This window comes from Salarias fasciatus, chromosome 6 (assembly GCF_902148845.1).
Source record: "Salarias fasciatus chromosome 6, fSalaFa1.1, whole genome shotgun sequence".
NCBI classification, from domain to species: Eukaryota; Metazoa; Chordata; class Actinopteri; order Blenniiformes; family Blenniidae; genus Salarias; species Salarias fasciatus.
The window spans coordinates 40,958,490-40,973,067 of NC_043750.1; the positions used below are offsets into that span (position 1 = coordinate 40,958,490).

The window sequence follows — 14,578 nt, forward strand, 5'->3', positions numbered from 1 at the left end:
GGGATACCTGGAGTATCTGGGCGCTGGATTGAGATCATTTGGAAAAGAGAACCTGCTGACATGAAGTACGTGAAATAAATTAACCTTCTGTAAATTGAAAGTCCTTTTTATTTGTCCCACAGGGGGAAAATGTAGTGTCACAGCAGGACAGAGACAAGAAATATAAATAGAATAGAAATGTCAAATGTGAAAAATGTACGAAGCCCAACCATACATAGAAATATTAAATATAATTCAAATATAAATTGAGGACAGATATAATAAGGGTAAATCACACAGAATCAGATCAGAGTATCTGGAGAAATCACACACGCGCGCGTGTGCACGTCGTGTTTTACTTCCAGGTGCAGCTCGCGCTCTGGTCCACTCACAATGCAACACGAACTGTTTGAGGCTCCATAAAAGCGCATGCGCAGTGCCGCTGACCCTCCGGTTCCTGCGTGCGGTGCCACGTTAGTAGCGGCAGACACAAACCAGCAGCTCCGCTCCCCGACGCCCTCGAAGCAGACTCCGAGTCCTCCGCCGCTCCCCGCCCCGACACCGACACCGAGTCCCGCCGCTGCAGCTCCTCTTCTCCCGCCTGGAAGACGCTCACCGCCGCCGCTATGCTGAAGTTTCTGCTCGTGTGCGCGCTGGCCGCGGCCAGCCGGGCTGAGATCGCCGAGGAGGAGGACGTGCTGGTGCTGAAGAAGAGTAACTTCGAGGAGGCTCTGACGGCTCACCCCAACATCCTGGTGGAGTTCTGTGAGTATCCGCGGCGTCGGTCCCGGGCTCCGGCAGCCCTCCGCCAGCTCCCCGCCGTCTGCCCCGCTCCCCTGCAGCCTTCTCCGGTCACAGAGACGACCGGAGCCCCGGTCCGCGAGGCAGCAGAGGGCTGCCCGAGAGCCCGGGTACCGGGGGCTGCTCTCAGGCAGCTCTCTGCGGGCCCCCCCTCAGCCCTCCCCGGCCACAGACAGCCCTGCCCGGCCTTAGCCTCCCCGGTCCCCGCTGCGCTGCTAAGCTAACTCGCTGAACTTTGAAAGTTGCCGCTGTTAGCCGTTAGCTCGCGGCTAGCTCCCCGCATATTTCTGCTCCTGCACGCGACCCTGTCCTCCAGAGAGATGAACCATGCCTTCCCCGCGATACTCTGCTCCATTTTTAATTTCTTCCCTGGTTAAAAATAAGCTAGCTAGCAGCAACTGGCTGGCGCTCTGAAGTTAGCGCTGAGCAACTTGTTTCATGCTAATCCTGGAACTTCACTCTGCTGCTTTAATGCTCAGCTAATAAAGCTCCAGGAAATCCAGGAAAAACTCCGCGAACGGTCTGCTAATACAGAGCGGTGGGTTCACGGAGCTTCCCGGTTTAATGGCTTCATAACACGGGTTTAGTTTCTATGGCCTGCAGTGGTTTCAGTTCTAACTTTCACTCCTCAGCAGTTTGAATGCTTTCGCTGAACTTCTGTTGACAAGAGGCTTCAACTTCAGACTCCGGCTTCATTCACAGGCCCGGCCTGCGCCTGCTGGCCGGGTGAGGGGGGACTCTGGGGGACTTGGACTGGGTTTTTGGGGGACTTGGGTTGGGGTTTTTGCAGGACCTGTACCGGGTTGTGGGGTTTGGAGGACTGGAGGAGGATCCAGCTCCCGTGCTGGCCCTCCTGGAGGGGCGGGCCTGGCTGTGTCTGCCTGCTGCTAGGTTGACGTGTACTTTACTGGAGTTCATGTGCATGTTGACCGGCAGGACCAGGAAGTCTGATGCTTCTGTCTTATTAAAGGTGATGCAACTGATGGCCTGTCTCTCTGCTCGACGTGTCCTTCCTGGATACGTGTCTGGACCTTTGCTTCATGTAGCTCCGTGATATTTGTTCCACAAAAGCAAGATGCCATTCACTCTGCATGTTTCCACCACGTTAGGAACGGAGTAAACATTATTACTCTGAAAAGCAAACAGTGGTTCCATTTATAACTCAGATTTCAGACTGGAAGAAGTTCTCTGATGTTGATTAGTTTTTGCTGTCAATGAGAATTGGTTCAGTCTGAATCTTGTCCTTTGCAGAAAGAAGCAAAGCTCAGTTTCTGTCTTCAGTTTTTTTAAATTCGACATATTGTGGAGTCTGAGTTATGATCAGACACGATGGGAATTATGCGTTAAATGTGCGTTTTGTGATTCCTGTATTGTTACTAGGTGAATGCAGTTCGACTGACTTCAATGTCATAATAAAGTTACATTTTAAAGCGACAGGTGACTTGTGAACACGGAGTTCACAGCAGTTTGACACTTGTTTGTCTTTGATTTCCTTGCACAGTCTTTCACACTGCACCTAATGTTTTACAATATAGAGACGGATAAATGTTTGAGATGCATGTTGAGAAATTCTCAGAGCTTTTCTAAACAGGAAGTTTATCTATGAATGTGACTCTCAACTTTCTCAGCCTGAACAGTGGAGTGAAATGAGCTTCTCTTCCTCTGACGTTTTGACAGTTTATCTTCTTCGTTGTGAGTTTAGTTTTGTTCACTGCTGTGTGTGTGTGTGTGTGTTTGTGTGTTAGACGCCCCGTGGTGCGGCCACTGCAAAGCCCTGGCTCCAGAATACGCCAAAGCGGCCGGCATGCTGAAGGCGGAAGGCTCGGCCATCCGTCTGGGTAAAGTGGACGCCACCGAGGAGACGGAGCTGGCCCAGGAGTTCGGCGTGCGAGGGTACCCCACCATCAAGTTCTTCAAGGGCGGAGACAAGGAGTCTCCCAAGGAGTACTCAGGTCAGAGGTCAACTCTTTTTCTCGGGAAGATATTGATCTGACGAATCACTGCTGCATCACTTTGAACTGTGGTGCAGGTTAACACTGCTCCGCCATTTTTTTACTTTGAGAAACATATTTCTAGTTTATAATCAAAACTCTCTGTTCAGTTCCTTAAACATCCAGTTTCCTCCAGTCTGAACTCCACTCAGAAACCTTCAGATTACTGAAATGAAAACCAAATTGAAAGGAAGAAGCACTCGACCCATGCTTCAGAGGTTTGGTGATTGAATTCTGAGCCCACTGAGACGCTCTGCTCTCATGACGGCTTCACTTGTTCTCACTGAGACCTTTCCTGGGCGAAAATAATCATACACCGAGAGATTAAACAAATCGCCTCCTAAAGCTCTAAACTCCAGATGAAAACGATGGAAAAGTTTTACTGTGTTGTTTCACTCAGTCACTGCTGTAACATCAGCAGGTTCACTTTCATTACATTAATATTCTTAATATTCTGCAGCAGTGTTTTTATTTCACCAGTTAAAATAAATCAGATAAAACTTCTAGTCCCTGAAGTGACGAAACATTGGATGATTTTCCAAATACGGCTTGTAAATGAAAATAGACGTTTACAAGCAGGAAGCTTCAGTTTCCGTCCTGGTTCCTGCTCTGATGGCGCCTGGACTTTAAACTCCAGCTGCAGATTATATTCTGACTGAATTCACCTCAGTTTGTGTGTTTTCATCAGAATAAATCAAACCGTGTGTGAAGACGTTCCTCCAAACCTTTAAAGCTCTAAATTGATCCTTTAATGAGGAAAATATTACTGGATCAATCGGTTGATCATGTAATCACCGCTTAATCGGTTTACAGGAAAATCTGACTGTGGATTTTTTTTTTTTTTTGTTTGTTTTGCTGCAGTGGTTTCCAGTTTAAAAACCTTCTCATCATCCACAACTAAAACTAGAAATGGAAACTACTCTGTATGAATTTTGACAGCCAGTAAATCTCCCAGAAGTTTAACTTTGTGGATTTATTCTATTTCTGTCGATCATTGAGAAACTTAATTATTCACCGGTCAGAAGTCCTAAAACGGACTGAATGAGTCAAACGCTGCTCTGCAGAGCATCAATCTGCTGATGACGGCAGGAGCGTTCCCTCTCTCTCATGTTTGTGTCTCTGCTGCGTCGAGCAGAGACACTGTCGGGTTTAAACGCTGTGAGGAGGTGCAGGACCGTCCTATAAACCTGGACCAAGAGCTGGACCCAGTCTGACCCCGGTCCAGTAACATGACCCACACTGCAGCATAAACACCGGCTCAGCCAATCACGTTCCTCCAGCTCAGAGTGGGCGTGGCCTCTCCCACGTTCCTGCCATGCTGGACGTGAGTGTGTGAGAGAGGACGGCCTGCTCTTTCAGTCGAAGGCGGCGCGTTGCATCAGCAGCTCCGTCCAGTTTCCAGTGAGGTGAACCGTTTCTCTGCCTCCCTTCTGAATGGTTCTCCTGGAGGCGCAGTGGACAAGTGGTTTGCACGGCTGCATCACAAAACGGACCGGGGTCTTTTCTCTTTGACACACACTTCAGGCAGCTGCCACAGACCACAGTCCTGCTCCAGAGGAGTGGCAGAGGAAGGGATTTCCCTCTGGGGTGAATTCTTTCTGTTCTACAGGTGGATCCAAGGCGGCGATGCTCTGATTTTATTTTCGTCTTTGACAAAAATAAGCATTGATCACTGACGGTTGCTTCTCGGCAGCTCTCTGTGCTTCATTCACGATTCAGCTGCACACAGTGAATCAGTTTTTACTGCTGGAAGTGAGTTAAAATGATCAAACACTTCTCTCTATTTTCATGAACTGGTCCTTCTGAAGAGTTTGACATTAAAACTTTATCAAACTTTTGTAACTGGAACAAAAACAAACCTTTCAGCCCCCCGTGTGAAAGTGAAGCATTTAACAAGAAAGGACTTGAGTTTTCTCAAAACAAACACAATGCTCTGCAGAAAGGCTTAAAAACACTCGACATGCAGGAAAAAGAATGCAGACTAGACACTAAATGTAGGAATCGGATGAGAAGAACAAATCTTAACCAGTGCAGCTGGGTGTAGCGGTCAGCCTGAAGCGTCCAGCTGTAGCCTTTGTCTGGGTGTAGCTCTGGGTGTATGGTCCAGCTGTAGCCTTTGTCTGGCTGTAGCTCTGGGTGTATGGTCCAGCTGTAGACTTTGTCTGGGTGTAGCTCTGGGTGTATGGTCCAGCTGTAGTCTTTGTCTGGGTGTAGCGGTCAGCCTGAAGCGTCCCGGTGTCTCTGTTGCAGCGGGCAGACAGGCCGAGGACATCGTCACCTGGTTGAAGAAGCGCACCGGTCCCGCCGTCATCACCCTGACCGAGGTCTCCGCCGCCGAGTCTCTGATCGCAGACAACGAGGTTGCAATCATCGGCTTCTTCAAGGTGAGCTCCTGATCGCAGCGTCGTGCAGCGCTTCACGGGGAGGAGAAGTGTTAACGCCTCCTTCACACAGGAACGTTTTCCTCTGGCCCAGCGGAGCAGCCATGTTTCTTTCCTGCTAATCGGTCTGCGTCTGTGCAGGATGCGGACTCAGAGGGCGCTAAAGCCTACCAGAAGGCAGCCGAAGCCGTGGACGACATTCCCTTCGCCATGACCTCCAGCGACGCCGTCTACTCCAAGTTCGAGGTGTCCAAGGACAGCGTGGTGCTCTTCAAGAAGGTGACTGCAGACAGACTGTGGGCTCGGGTCTTGGAACCAGAAGCCGTTTGTCCTCATGGCTTCTCTCCTGCAGACGTGTGGTTGATCATGTCAGAAGTCTGTCAGTGGGTCACAAACGGAGACTGGCGGTTTATCGTGCAGGCGGTCACAAAGTTCTGGCTGATAAGAGCAATCGGAGCAAATCGTATGTAGGTTATTGGTCTCCTTACATCACCGCTGGCGTTTTGATGGACGGCTGTAACCCGAAGCCGTCGACCTGCCGGATCGTCTGTCCGCCGCTAATCTGGGAGAAACCCGAGACGAACCGCTGCAGAACGTCTGGTCTGAGCTCCGGGTGAGGAACGAGGATCAGCTGGGCCTCCAGGCGGCCTCATGGTGGCTGTAATCAGACGTGATGAAGAGTAACGTCTTCGTACCTGCAGAGGCTTTCAGGGAGTAGAGAAACGCAGAAGTGAGGGCAGAGCTGATGCTGGAGCGTTTATGGAGCAGCGTTTGACCTCTGGAGTTTGAACTGTTGGCTACGTTAGCGTTAGCCGTCCTGTTGGTTGGAATCTGATTGATCTGGACTCAAACACGGCGCTGCTCGTCTCTTCCCGGGTAGAACGGAGGTGGCCGTCTTCGGTCACAGGTCAGCTGAAGGTTCTAGTCTGCAGCTCGGAGTGTGTGCTGCAGCGAGACGACACTCCTCGGGCGTTCAGCAGCTCCGCTTCATCCAGCTCTTATCTGCGAGGCCGTATCTCGGGTCAGGTGCGTTCAGGCAGATTGGTGCAAAGTCCAGCGTCACGACCATAAAGCCACCGACTCATTTCCCCCTCTCAAGGTTTCTCAGCGATTTCAAATCATCCAACGTCAAATATGCATGACAGTCCAGCGCCTGCGCTAATGAAAACTAATAAACCTGCGGTTAAAAACACCCCTGGAACATTAGGTGTCATCGTCTGACCTCTGACCCTCCCCGGAGGAGAGTTCAGGTTCCCACTCTACGGGGGTTTCAACAGTTTATGAGCTGCTTGTTTTACAACCTTGTGAACTCACATCTGATTGGCTCAGGAAGCAGTGACGGTCTCGCCCCGCCCCCTGAACATGTTCAGTGAATTTCTTCCTTATTGCAGCTCGAAGCGTCATCTTTGGCACATCTCGATCTAAATTTCATAGATGGAACAAAATACTGAAGAAATTTGGAAGATTTGTTCTTCTCACTGTATTTGTAGGAAGAGTCATAAAAACAATGATTCTTTTTTTTTTCTTTTTGTCATTTGAGGGTTTGAATTAAAAAAACATTGGTTTGCATTTGGAAATAAGATTAATACATTAAATCATCACAACTTTCAGGCTGCAGACTTTTCTGGGGAGCTTCCTGGACAGTTACTCGTGTGACGAGGAAAAAAAGCCATAAAGTGTCTGAATTGCTTGAAAACAGCCTGAGTGTTGGAGTGTATAGAAAATACTGACGGTTAACGACCTTTAACTGTGGAGGGGAACTGTTGTTTGTTTTCTCCGGCTCCTCTGGGCGGAGTCCAGCTCGGAGGCTCCGGTTCTCGACTCGCGGTCTCAGATGTGAGCTGCTGGCCTGATCCTGCTGGTCCGGCCTCGGACTCGTGCCTGTAACGCTACACTGACATAAACAGGGCTGACGTGTGGGCACGGGTCCGAGGCCGGGCGCTCTCGGGCCTGATAAACAGCTGGGCGGGGGGCGGGGGGGGGGCTTTCACTGGTTTATGACTGGAGATCAGGGCTGGACGGCGTGGGACCGGGTTGGGTGTCTGGCTCTATTGTGTGCCAGCCGGAGCGGCCCGGTCTATTCTTAACGGCGGTGGAGTCCGCTCGGCCTGCGGGGGGGTCGGGTCCCGCTGGGGGTTACAGCAGTTTGTCCGGTAAATCCGTGCGGCGTTCACGGGCAGATTAGAGGGAAACGCCAGGTGGCTCATATTTGTTTTCCCGGGTTTCCATGTTTACCTTCCAGTTCGACGAGGGCCGCAATACCTTCGACGGCGAGCTGACCAAGGAGAAGCTCCTGGCTTTCGTCACGGCCAACCAGCTGCCTCTGGTCATCGAGTTCACCGAGCAGGTACGTCGGCGCTCCGCTCGCCGCTCCTCCTCACCGGCGCCGTGGACGCTAAGCGCTTCGTTTCCCCCCTCTTCCTCCCAGACCGCCCCCAAGATCTTCGGCGGCGAGATCAAGTCCCACATCCTCATGTTCCTGCCCAAAACCGCCGCAGACTTCCAGGACAAGATGGGCGAGTTCAAGAAGGCCGCCGAGGGATTCAAGGGAAGAGTACGTAGCGCCGCCCCGTCCTCAGCGCTCCTCCGGGCCGGGGCCGAGGACACGGCGTCTCACCGTCCGTCTCCTCCCTCCAGATCCTCTTCATCTTCATCGACAGCGACATCGACGACAACCAGCGCATCCTGGAGTTCTTCGGCCTGAAGAAGGAGGAGTGTCCGGCCATCCGGCTCATCACGCTGGAGGACGAGATGACCAAGTACAAGCCCGACTCGGACGACATGAGCGCCGCCAGCATCACCGCCTTCTGCACGGCCTTCGTGGACGGGAAGCTGAAGGTGAGAGTCCGGCCGCCCGCCGGCGCCGCGGGCCGACCGCCGCGCCGCCGCCCATAACGGAGGTCTGACCGTCTGTCCCGCAGCCTCACCTCATGAGCCAGGACATCCCCGAGGACTGGAACAAGAACCCCGTCAAGGTTCTGGTGGGCAAGAACTTCGAGGAGGTGGCCTTCGATCCCAAGAAGAACGTCTTCGTTGAATTCTGTGAGTGTTGAACTGAGGAAGCCCAGCAGGCCGTCCGTTAGACAGGAAGTGGGCTGATCACAGCTGAAGGTGCTTCAGGGAAACTTCAGATCAGGCAGAACTTTATCAACGGCTCGGGGAGAATGTGAGGAAATGAGGAAGTCGGTCTGTGCCCTGGTTAAAGGCTCTCGGAGCAGGAGGACTGGACGACGCTCGGCTCCTCGGCACGAGTGGAGTCAGAGAGACGGCTCGAGTTTCACGTGCCGAGCTGCTTCTTCAGAAATCAGAGCTCTCACACTCGCTGCAAATTAGCCCGCTGCCAGGCCCTGAAGAGAGCCGCTCGCTTATAGCAGCAGGATTACTTTTATAGCCAGCCTCCGCTTTTCCACTATTTTTGGACTAATTTTCCATCTCTGGCTGTTAAATCCAGCTTATGGTCAGTCATGCCCAGCGGGGGGGCGAGAGTCTGTAAAGCCTGGGGGGTGGGGGGTATTCATCAGAGGAGCTGAAGCGAGAAACTAGCGACCAGGGGGGCGGGGGTGTCTGCAGGTCACTGGGAGTCCAAACCGTTGCTCTATTTGAACTCTAAAGTCTCAGTCAAACTTAAAACTACATTTGAGACATTCTTTCAGGAGATCAGTGTGACTTCCGTGCTTGATCGTCCTCAGATCTTCAGAAACATGTCGAGCTGGCGCTGCCTCCTGCAGACAGGGCCATGAAGAGACGCTGCTCCGTCTGTCCAGAGGCTAACTGTCCCTGTTCTGCCTGCAGATGCTCCGTGGTGCGGACACTGCAAGCAGCTGACGCCCATCTGGGAGAAGCTGGGAGAGAAATACAAGGACAGCGCCGACACCATCGTGGCCAAGATGGACTCCACGGCCAACGAGATCGAGGCGGTCAAAGTGCACAGCTTCCCCACGCTGAAGTTCTTCCCCGCCGGAGACGACCGCAAGGTGAGATTGACCTGGACCGTCCCGAGGCCGTCGGGACCTCCGGGTCGTTAGTGGCTCTTGATTTAGCAGCGCCGGCCGTGTGCAGAAACCCGATCCAACCGGCCTGGAAAGCTTCGGTTCTTGAGGTGAAGTCACCGAGCGAAAATGTCTGGCTCCGCCGGCACGTGCCGGACTCTCCGGTTACCGGCAGGAATCCAGCTTTAAGTGGGGGGCCGTGCACCGGGTCACGGCCGCGACCTGCTGAGGAGGCCTGCCGCCCCAGACCTGGTTCAGACGCTGCAGCTCTGCTCCGTCTCCTCATGAACTCCTGTCAGACGGTCTGCTGACGGCTCGCTGAGCTCGGCCGCTGCAGCCGAACCTGCGGCCTGATGGGACGAGGCTTCACTGAGGCGGGCTGGTGGAAGGTCCTGGTCCAGCCGCTCTGCTTCCTGCTGGAGCAGGTCTGCCGTTTCACAAAGCTGCGCTGATCAGTAATGCTGTTAAACATGGAGCGACTTTAGATGCAGCTGGCGTCCCAATGAGTGTTACCAACTGGTCTGGAACTGGTTCCTCGTAGTGTAGACGTTGACACCCCTGGTCCGGATTCTGGTCCCGGACGCCGGTCTGATCCGGAGTGTCTCCTCAGGTGATCGACTACAACGGAGAGCGGACGCTGGAAGGGTTTACCAAGTTCCTGGAGAGCGGCGGACAAGACGGCGGCGCTCCAGCAGAGGACGAGGACGTCCTGGAAGAGGTGAGAGGTCGTCCACTTTAACCTTCAGGGAACTCCAGAGGGAGGCTTTTGCATCAAATTAAAAAAAAAAAAGACAAAGAAACTTCAGCTGGAGGTAACTCCAAACAGATCGGCCTCCTCCAGATGTTCTCAGGTTTGGCTGGATCTCTGGAAACTGAAAATTTTACATTACTGGGTTTTAACGGCAAAATGTCAACAAGCAGTCAGTGAGGAGGTCTTCTGTGGAGGGGGACTCTTCCTCCTCCTCCTCCTCCTCCATTGTCACCCCTCCTTCTCAGAAGTCTAATTTCAGCTCTGTCAGCAGCTGTTTACTCATCTTTACCCAGAGACTCGAGCGCCCACATAAAAGCAGCACGTGCACATCTCGGCTCACTATTGGCAACCCCCCCCCCCCCTCCCCCCCCCCACGCCCCCCCAGCTGTCCTCGGGCCTCATGAAGACATGATTTGATGAGGACGTCCTGTTTACGGCTCTTGTCTTGGTGTCTCTTCACTTTCTGCTGGGTGACTGAAAGCGTTTGGATCAGTCTGATCTGAAGGAGCCTCACGTCTGTCAGGCCGAGGGGGCGGGGCCTGGTGGGCGTGAGGCCGAGGGGGCGGGGCCTCATTCAGGTCTAACCGACGTGGTTTGTTCTCTGCTCCTCAGGATCTGGACGATGAGGACGGGGACTCGGATGGAGAGGACAGCGGTCCAGAGCACGACGAGTTCTGAGGAGAGAGGAGCGGAGTCCCCCCTGCCCCCCCCCCTCCCGTCACCGTCACCTCCTCCTGCTCCTCCTCCCGTCCTGTGAACATTAACACGGCCCTGACCTCCTGTGGGTCCATCAGTGCTGTGGCGGAGGCATTCTTTATTTTTTTATTGTTTTGAGCGAGCCACACCTCCAGACTGGGGGGGCGGAGCTGTGAAGGAGCAGCGCCTCCTCCTCGGAGACCTCGATGCCTCGTCTGCAGAGCTCCACATCGACTGTCTGCCTTCTGTTTCAAACCAAATGCAAAAATGGCATCAAGAAATGATCGTTAACCCCCCCCCACCCCCCCACCCCTCCACCCCTGTCTGAAGGAGCCTGGTGTGGGGCGGGGGCGGGGCAGGGCCGCCGCCAGGGTTCCCCTCCCGCCTGACTCCAGAGGACCAGAGCGAGCTGTGGTGGTTTTGTATGAACTGATCTCTCAGGGGACGAGGGGCCTTCCTTCTTTCCATCCTTCCTTCTTTCCATCCTTCCTTCTTTCCTTCCTTCCTTTTCTAAGCTCCTCACTCACCCCCTCCACCCCCTCCACCCTCTCATCCCCCCTGTCTGTGGGGCTGCAGTTTATTTCCTCCAAAAGTTTCTGCTTCTGGTTTTCAGCTCAGCTACTGACTATTTTCTAAACGGAACAGAGGTTAATCCTTATTTTATTTAATTGCTTTCACTTTGAAGTTTTTGTCTTTGTTTTTTTTAAATTTGGGACTCGTCCTGGTTTTGACCGCTGTCCGGCCGCGGCTCCCCGACTCTCTCAGACCGGCCGTGGCGTTTCCTTTCTTTGGCTGTGTCTCTGATGGGCTGCACTGCATTCAGGCCTACTCGGATTCACTGTGGTTACTAAAGCGGACAGATTGAGTTTACTGGTCAGGTCGGTCTGAGAGACGAAGGCAGGGAGCAGACGCTCCGCCCGCTCCGCCTGCAGCTCCACCCTCACTGTGTGAGAATGGTGAACTGCTGTCTTCTGGACTCCTGGAGGGGCAGCCGAGTGTGTGTGTGTGTGTGTGTGTGTGTGTATGGTGGTGAGGGGGCTGGTGGTGGAGCGAGGTGGAGGGTTTGCGTCAGCCGAGCGGCGCAGAGGGAAACCGAACAACAAAGCATTCCATCATATCTAACTCGATGTGGAAAACGTGAAATGGTGGCCAATAAATAAAAAAAATACATTAAAAATAACTTGTTTGGCTTCTTTTGTGTCGAAATATCTGACTCAATGCACCATCTAGTGGAATGATGTGGTATTACACAACTGGACAGCCGTTTCAGATTCACACTTTAAAACTGTTCATTGTCATACAAAGTGAAGAAGTTTCCTTCGCTCTGTTTTGTGGAGTCGGTAGAAACGCAGTGACCACATGCTGAAAGCTTCATGTTCGAACATGGATTACTGGCCTGAGCTAGCAGCTAGCATGTTAGCATCACTACCCGTAACTGTTCCAATTGGCGTTTAAACGAAGCCTGGTCCAACTTTATCATTCCTCATTTACACTCACTATGAGTAGGATGTGGAGGCACTCGGAGGAGGTCAAGGGTCATGCTTAGGCAGTGGTGACGCATCACCAGTGGGATTTGAACCAGTGAACTTCTGATCCCAAGAGTGCTTCTCTGACCTCCACAACTCCACTGAACTTTCTCATTGGTTTTAACACTATAGACTCCAGACTGGTGAGGCCGTCTACTGATGGAGATGCTCATATTTTATTTTATGTTTTTATTTTATTTGAGTGCTGCCCTCTCTGAAGCCCCGGGAGAGCAGGAGGAGACAATCAGTATCACCCACAGGTGAACTGAATGATCCCTCCCCACACTCCTCTCCACGGGCTGGACCCGAGGTCAGCCAGGCCCCCACCACACCCTCATGATGTTGTCTCCTGATGGAGACCCTGGTTACTGTCTCATGATCCGTCATGACCATGAGGACACAATCCTTCATGAGGAGTTTACATCAGCAGAAGAGGCTCAGCAGGCTGGTCACCCCTCAGCTGGCTCAGCCTGAACAACATGAACTGCTTTTCTCATCCAGCATGCTGTTTACTCACCCGTCTCAGCCCCGCCCCCACCGTCTCAGCCGCACGTCTCACCCGCAGCCTGTCCCCAGCTCCTGGGGTCTGGAGAGGAGGTGGAGGTGGAGGTGGCTCCTGGGACTCCCAGGCTGCTGGGACGTCCCGCTCATGGCTCATCTTCCACATTTCACACCGCCTCCGGGAGGCGTCACGTCCTAAAATAGCCCAGCGGGGGTATAAAGAGGCGTGTGGGGAGTCGGGCCGTCTGAGCAAAGCGTTCAACACCGCAGCACTGAGACCTTCCTCCTGAGACTCCAAGGACTGACCACTCTTCAAACCCAGGATGAAGTTCTACCACTGCCCCGCCGCCGAGACCATGGGAATCCAACCTTACGCCCAGGAGTGTGGCGTCCCGCTCACCTGCAAACACTCCACTTCCCTGAAGAAGCTGCGCAGCGTGCACTTCCCCAACGACATCGTCTTCCAGGACTACGTTCGACAGGGCGAGCTGGAGAGGATCGGACGCTTCATCAGAGCCAGGAGGGTCAGCCTGAGCACCATCTACCTGTCTGGTGAGAGACCCACCCCACTGACCCCCACTGACCCCCAGCGGGACCCCAGACCCCCACTGATCCCCACTGACCCCCACTGACCCCCACTGCCCTCTCTGCTGCAGGCATGGCCGCCCTCCACGAGGCCGTCCTCTCAGGGAATCTGGACTGTGTGAAGCTGCTGGTCCAACATGGAGCCGACATCCACCAGAGAGACGAGGAGGGCTGGACGCCGCTGCACATGGCCTGCAGCGACGGCTTCCCACACATCGCACGGTGAGCCAGCCACTGCACACACACACACACACACACACACACACACACACAGACACAGACACACACACACACACACACACACACACACACACTCTGCTCAGCTGAAGCTGCTTCTTCCACAAGTGTTTGCTCACTTTGAGGAGCAGGAAGTTGACGTCAGTCTTCACCTGGACGGAGGGAAACCTGTCAAATGTTCTGGACTACAGAGGACTCCCTCATCTGACCTCTGACCTCCTGTGTGTTCCTACAGCTTCCTGCTGTCGCTCGGTGCCGACCCGACTCTGGAGAACGACTGCGGGGAAAAACCTTCGGACCTGATCGAGCCCGACCACCTGGAGCTGCTGCAGCTCTTCGGCCTGTCCGTCAACGACTGAGCCCCGGGCCGGACGAGGGTCACCGCGCCGACCCCGGGGTCGTGGAAGTCTCGGTCCCGGTTCTGGGAGCTGCCTGAGCTCCACTGCAGGTCTCGGTCCTGGTCCTGGTCCTGGTCCAGGGTGACCTCCTGCTCCCCCTGCTGGCTCGGAGCTGCTGAACAGGCGGGTTCAGAACTGGAACATCTGGATCAGAACTCCAGAACCTGCTGGATCACATCTCCAGTCAGTCTGCTGAGCGTCTGGAACTCTGTGGAACTCAGTTTCCTGTTTCCAGTCCAAAGTGTGAAGAAACGTCTTCAGGAGTAAAAACCTCTCACAGCCACAGCGATGCTTCTGCCAACCTGGAAAACTGAAGCTTTCATACAGACTCCATTCTGTTCAACGAGAAACGTCAACGCTCGTCTGTGAGCAACAGAAAACTCTTTGTTTTCGTCTCTGCAGATATTTTCAGCCAACAGCCAAATTTATCAGCTTCTTCATTTTATACATTTTGTGTGGTTTGCTTGTTTTTTGGCATTTTCACTTTTTTAAATCATGTACAGCATCACCTTTCTTTTCGGACTGTTTTCATTGTTTTTCTGAATGTACAACATTTTCACTGTTTTGCCTCTATTTTTCTAAATTAAACATTTGTATTAAACTACTTCTGCTTCTGTGTTTCTTCATATTAACACTACAAATAAATGTTCAACTTTTGCCCTGTTTTTCTACAATAATGAGAAAACTTTGCTTGTTTCCTTTACAGCTGAGAACTAATCCACCAAGCACGGAGTTCCTTCATT

At 53.0% G+C, this 14,578-nt stretch overlaps 2 protein-coding genes across 2 annotated transcripts; both read left to right on the forward strand.

Annotated features, from left to right (window-relative positions):
• The first annotated feature begins 415 nt into the window (after nt 1-415).
• p4hb (prolyl 4-hydroxylase, beta polypeptide) lies at nt 416-11,496 on the forward strand. Its single transcript, XM_030094464.1, has 11 exons — nt 416-744; nt 2,526-2,732; nt 5,022-5,155; nt 5,294-5,431; nt 7,395-7,499; nt 7,581-7,706; nt 7,790-7,990; nt 8,074-8,194; nt 8,945-9,126; nt 9,752-9,859; nt 10,505-11,496. The coding sequence occupies exons 1-11, from the start codon at nt 606-608 to the stop codon at nt 10,568-10,570; spliced, it is 1,527 nt and encodes a 508-aa protein (XP_029950324.1). The 5' UTR covers nt 416-605; the 3' UTR covers nt 10,571-11,496.
• A 1,389-nt stretch (nt 11,497-12,885) lies between these two features.
• ppp1r27b (protein phosphatase 1, regulatory subunit 27b) lies at nt 12,886-14,251 on the forward strand. The gene is made up of 3 exons (XM_030094521.1): nt 12,886-13,167; nt 13,272-13,422; nt 13,673-14,251. Exons 1-3 carry the CDS (start codon nt 12,939-12,941, stop codon nt 13,794-13,796), a joined length of 504 nt encoding a protein of 167 aa, XP_029950381.1. The 5' UTR covers nt 12,886-12,938; the 3' UTR covers nt 13,797-14,251.
• Nucleotides 14,252-14,578: the final 327 nt, after the last annotated feature.